Here is a 6,000-nt window from a genome sequence, read left to right as displayed (position 1 = left end):
CTGCTCAATATTGGGGGGTGCTCAAGAGCCCACAGTGAGTACTAAATAATTACGCCGTCAACAAAACTAAAATATTCGGATCATAAAAAGCCAGCTTTTTAACAGAACTGGGAACGAGAAACGCAATACAAACGAAGCCACAGTGAAGTTGTTCATTCGATACCGGGGGGGTGTTCTAGCATCCACAGGCGATCCTTCACAACAACTCTTAAAACAACAGAGAGATAATCATTTTTTTCCCATTTAAAAGCTAAATTCCCCGCGTGCTTTCAGAGTTGCATTGCAGATGTTCAGGGACTTTGCGGGCGACTGAGATCCGTTCCGCCAACTCTCTCGCATGGCCGCAGGTGCAGAAAACAGTGGCATCAACAAACTTCCAGAGACGCAGCGGGAACCGGAGCCCGGGCGGACAACAGAAAGACACCGGATTTAGAGGAAGGGACGGGGGAAAAGATCGGACTGAGAGGAGACGAGAGGACTCAGCACAGCAGCATTGGGCGCGCGACCCAACAAACCCCACCACCTCCAGCACCACCAGATCCTCTAAGCGCGCGCGGAGGAGCACAAGCCGGAAGTTCCTTCCTGCCGGGGGAGGAGTTACCTCGGAAAGAGGGCGGAGCTAGGAGGTGCCCGCCCCCTTGTGTCACCCTGACTGCGGGCTGACGGACCGCTGTTTGCAACTGGAGAGTCGGGCCGGGCGGCGCGTTTGCAGCTGTCCAGGCTGCGGTAGAGGCAGCGGCTGCTCCTCCTCCTGCCTTCACGTTGCGGATTGAGCTTTGCAGTACCGAAAACTTGTTGGAGCAGCTCATCACCCTCCAGCTGCTCTTTCACGCCTCCTCCCACCTTACACCTTGCGCCGGGGAAGAGCTGCCTGGCTGCCATCCCTGCAGGGGGAATCCCTGGCCGAGGGAGCCGGGAGAATGCAATGATTGGAGCGGCTGCGGATTGCTAACAACTCCCCCCCTCCTCCTGCGCCCACCCACCCCCCCACCGGCCGGGCGATCGCGCGGCTCTAAATGATAGAGGATACTATGACTTTGCTGTCTCTCCTGGGTCGGATCATGCGCTACTTCTTGCTCAGACCCGAGACCCTCTTCCTGCTCTGCATCAGCCTTGCCCTCTGGAGCTATTTCTTCCACACGGACGAGGTGAAAACCATCGTCAAGTCGAGCAGGGACGCCGTGAAGATGGTGAAGGGGAAGGTGGCGGAGATCATGCAGAACGAGCGGCTCGGGGGGCTCGACGTGCTGGAAGCCGAGTTCTCCAAAACCTGGGAGTTCAGGAGCCACAACGTGGCCGTCTACTCCATCCAGGGCAGGAGGGACCACATGGAGGACCGCTTCGAAGTCCTCACCGACCTGGTCAACAAAACCCACCCCTCCATCTTCGGCATTTTTGACGGGCACGGAGGAGAGGTAGGTCGGCTTTTCTTGGTTTGGGGGGGGGGGGGGCAGAGCGTAGCGTTTGCTCTTTGTTCTTCTCCTGGTTGTCCCCCTAGGTATAAACGGGCAGCTGCTAAGGTGAGAGCTCTGGGAAAGGAAAAGCGCTTATCTTTGGCTTTATTTTGATAAATAGTGAGGAACTTTTGACGTGCATTTTGCAAACCTGAGGCAGGAGAAATACTCGGGCTATTAAGGGATGCATTGGTCAGTGAGCCTGCTAGTGCTGTCTGAAAGACAGATGTTCTGATTCTCGTGTTGTTGTTGCTGTTATTGTTAGGCTGAGATCGCTTTTGTATTTTTGTTTTAACTCCATGGTGTCCGGGGTCGGGAGCTGAACCTCAAGGTGATCTAGCACTGCTTATTGGGACAGGTGCTCTTCCGAAATGACCTAGGGTTGGAAAAGTTTCAGTTCATCACTTCTGGAGATTTGAATAACCAGTGGCAACAGCAACATAGGTCCAGCCACAGCTATATTGGGCGAAACTGCTGTATAGTGACGCCTTTCAATGAACGGCACAAAACCATTATTGCCCACCTCCTCCATCAGGAGCCAGACTGTGGGTCTGATTTTGTGATTAGACGTGCTAAATGCGAATCTAGTTACTGTATACGGTTCTAATTTTGCTGTCTGTAAACCCCAAAATGGGCACATAGTTTTTTTTCCCATCCTTTACGATGGGATGAAATTTGTTTTGTGAAAGAACAAAGGAACTAGTCAACTGCTGTAACAGCCAGCAGAAATCAAAGGACCAAAGGCTGGATTTACTCAAAAAAAGAATTTTCCCTTATTCCCTATTCTGTGCTTATGGAAAACATGGTTGTTTTTTTTTTTTCAATAAGGACTTAGGTGGCTTTTTTTGAAACCAGGGCTGCTAAATGTCAATCTTACTAGTTATGTGCTCTTTCTGAACCGCAATGTGATGGGTTAAGTGTAGATTACACAGGTCCTTTATTCATAGATAGAAGGTACAGTACTGCCTGTTTTCATTGGACATTCCCACTAGTTCTTACCTACTAATAAAAACATAAAATGAGCGAAAAGATACTTTAAAAATATTAAAGGCAGAACATCTTTTATTCAGGGTTGTCTTTTTATTGATTGTTTTATTTCGGATGGAAGGGACCCCCATGCCCCTTTGTTGTTTAGCTTCTGCCCTCTTACTTCCTAGGGGCTTCGGGTGTCTTTCAGCTGTCCCTGATCAATCAAACAGAGGGGTCTTCTTGAAAAAGGAAAGCACTGTTCAGAGAGCAATTGCAGCCACACACAGGGCAGCTGTCCCAAACATGCCACCAGCTAACGTTTGCATACAGGGAGAGAGAGCTGCTTTACTTTCCTCGGAAGACGATGGCACTAAAGTTTGGATTACAGTGTTTCCACGGTGTTTTAAGAGAACATATGTACTTATGCAGTTGTCTCATTCAGCAGAAATAAATCTCTTTTTATTCTTTTGCATAGTTGGTGAATTTGCACCCACATTGCTTTCTATGTTTTTTTAAATCTGTTTTGCTTTTTCTTTCAATAGCCTGCTCAGATTCCCCATAGGTGGGCATACTGGTGTACCACAAAGTTTATGATGGTTCCTGCTACTCAGCAAAGTTCTGGCACTCATGATCCTTTTCATGCAAACTTTTCATGCCCTTACGTGTCAAGCAGTGGTCTTCACTCCCAGTCCTTGAGAGCTGCCACCAGGTCAGGTTTTCGGGATATCCCTAATGAATATGTATGAGATAGGCTTGCATCCTATCTCATGCATATTCATCGCTCATGCATATTGTTAGGGATACCCTGCAAATCTGATCCTTGGTGGTCCTCAGGACTGGGAGTTGAGACCACTGATGTAAAGTAGGAACGGACGAAGCAGATGGATTTTAAAATACAGAGAGGAGGGCCGTAGTAAAAAGTCACAGTGACTGTTGTTGCCCAAATTTAGGTCAACTAGTAGGAAACGCATGAAATTCAGGGCCAGTGTGTTTAGTTGAAAGGGAAAGTGGCATCAAATCTCAGTCAAGAAACGCAACTCATTGTTGAATGTTGTGATTTAAAAAAAAACGACAACTTAAGCACATCAGTCACATTGTGAGCACCTCTGAAATTTGCTCATAGCCGATCTCAAAGGAGCTAGAGCCTTTGTTTGCATGCTTTCATAGTAACATAGTAGATGACGGCAGAAAAAGACCTGCATGGTCCATCCAGTCTGCCCAACAAGATAAACTCATATGTGTATACCTTACCTTGATTTGTACCTGCCTTTTTCAGGGCACAGACCGTACAAGTCTGCCCAGCACTATCCCCACCTCCCAACCACCAGTCCCGCCTCCCATCACCGGCTCTGGCACAGACCGTATAAGTCTGCCCTCCACTATCCTCGCCTCCCAACCACCAACCTCTCTTCCCCCACCTGCTCCGCCACCCAATTTCGGCTAAGCTTCTGAGGATCCATTCCTACTGCACAGGATTCCTTTATGCATATCCCACGCATGTTTGAATTCCGTTACCGTTTTCATCTCCACCACCTCCCGCGGGAGGGCATTCCAAGCATCCACCACCCTCTCCGTGAAAAAATACTTCCTTCCAGATTTTGGGGAAAATAACTGTGCAAAGCTTGTGCCACTCGATTGTGAAGGTCTTCCTAATCTGATTGAACAGATGTTCAGTATGCAAATGACAGAGCTCTGGCCCCCACTAGAGTGCAGGAGCAGTACTTTTATCCCCCCATTTTACTGCCAGATGAAAATCATCCGAGAAAGGTCACACATCATCTACTAGATATAAAAGTTTATGATGCAACGCAGCACAGTAAAGTGATATTCTGTGAAAATGGACATGCAAAAAAGGTATTTCTTGCTTCTATTCACAAAATAACTGAGGTATAATTATTTTTAAAATAGTCCTGCAGAGTGGAATTTCTGGTGATGGAAACAATACCCCTGCTGTGTTTAGCACTTATGAAGTAAACCTGGGGTGGGGTTGGGGGCAGTTTTGAAGGACTAAGGTGGAGAAGGCTGCTCAGTAAGGGCTCAGCTTCCTGGGGGACTTTGTTTTGTTTTTATACACTGTGTCCCAGAGTGGAGCTGGAGAGAAGGCTTTGTTCGCTACTACATGGGGGTTTGAAGCCTTCCAGAAGGAATTCTGACACTGGGCCATAATTACTACTACTACTTATCATTTCTAAAGCACTACTAGACATACGCAGCGCTGTACACTTGAGCATGAAGAGACAGTCCCTGCTCGACAGAGCTTACAATCTAATTAGGACAGACAAACAGGACAAATAAGGGATAAGGACAAAGAGTAGCAAGATTCCGTGCAGAAACCCAAAGAGTAGCAAGATTCCATGCAGAATCCCAAAGAGTAGCAAGATTCTGGAATCTCACTGTAGCAACATTTTGTGCGGAATCCCAAAGAGCAGCAAGATTCCGGAATCCCAAAGACTACTACTTATCATTTCTATAGCGCTACTAGACGTAAGCAGCGCTGTACATTTCAACATTAAGAGACAATCCCTGCTCGACAGAGCTTACAATCTAATTAGGACAGACAAACAGGACAAACAAGAGATAAGGGATTATTAAAGTGAGGATGATAAAATAAGGGTTCTGAACAAGTGAATAAGGGTTAGGAGTTAAAAGCAGCATCAAAAAGGTGGGCTTTTAGCTTAGATTTGAAGACGGCCAGAGATGGAGCTTGACGTACTGGCTCAGGAAGTCTATTCCAGGCATATGGTGCAGCAAGATAAAAAGAACGGAGTCTGGAGTGGAGTTAGCAGTGGAGGAGAAGGGTGCAGATAAGAGAGATTTACCCAGTGAATGGAGTTCCCAGGGAGAAATGTAGGGAGAGATGAGAGTGGAGAGGTACTGAGGAGCTGCAGAGTGAATGCACTTATAGGTCAATAAGAGGAGTTTGAACTGCATGCGGCAATGGATAGGAAGCCAGTGAAGTGGACTTGAGGAGAGGGCTAATATGAGCATAACGACACTGGCGGAATATTAGTCGTGCAGCAGAATTTTGAACAGATTGAAGAGGAGAGAAATGGCTAAGTGGGAGACCTGTGAAAAGCAAGTTGCAATAGTCTATGCGAGAGGTGATAAGAGTGTGGATGAGGGTTCTAGTAGCGTGCTCAGAAAGGAAAGGGCAAATTTTGCTGATATTATAGAGAAAGAAACGACAGGTTTTAGCAGTCTGCTGAATATGTGCAGAGAAGGAGAGGGAGGAGTCGAAGATGACTTCAAGGTTACAAGCTGATGAGATAGGAAGGATGAGAGTGTTATCCACTGAAATAGAGAATGGGGGAGGAGGAGAGGTTGGTTTAGGGGGAAAGATAAGAAGCTCAGTCTTGGTCATGTTTAGTTTCAGATGGCGCTGAGACATCCAGGCAGCAATGTCAGACAGGCAGGCTGATACCTTGGCCTGGATTTCGGCTGAGATTTCTGGTGTGGCGAGATCTGGGAGTCATCAGCCTAAAGATGATACTGAAAACCATGGGATGAGATCAGAGTACCAAGGCAAGAAGTATAGATGGAGAAAAGAAGGGGTCCCAGGACAGATCCCTGAGGTACA

General features: G+C 47.3%; 1 protein-coding gene across 1 annotated transcript in view; it reads left to right on the top strand.

The window, feature by feature from the left end:
- Positions 1–668: 668 nt before the first annotated feature.
- Positions 669–6,000, top strand: part of PPM1L (protein phosphatase, Mg2+/Mn2+ dependent 1L) — a 271,207-nt gene continuing 265,875 nt past the window's right edge. The window contains exon 1 of the mRNA XM_030216433.1: positions 669–1,415. Coding sequence (XP_030072293.1) covers positions 1,017–1,415 — 399 coding nt within the window. The 5' untranslated portion in view covers positions 669–1,016. The remainder of the gene's footprint in view (positions 1,416–6,000) is intronic.

Source organism: Microcaecilia unicolor, chromosome 10 (genome assembly GCF_901765095.1).
Source record: "Microcaecilia unicolor chromosome 10, aMicUni1.1, whole genome shotgun sequence".
NCBI classification, from domain to species: domain Eukaryota; kingdom Metazoa; phylum Chordata; class Amphibia; order Gymnophiona; family Siphonopidae; genus Microcaecilia; species Microcaecilia unicolor.
The sequence above is the reverse complement of the archived record's forward strand: the minus strand, read 5'-3'. Positions and strand labels throughout refer to the sequence as shown.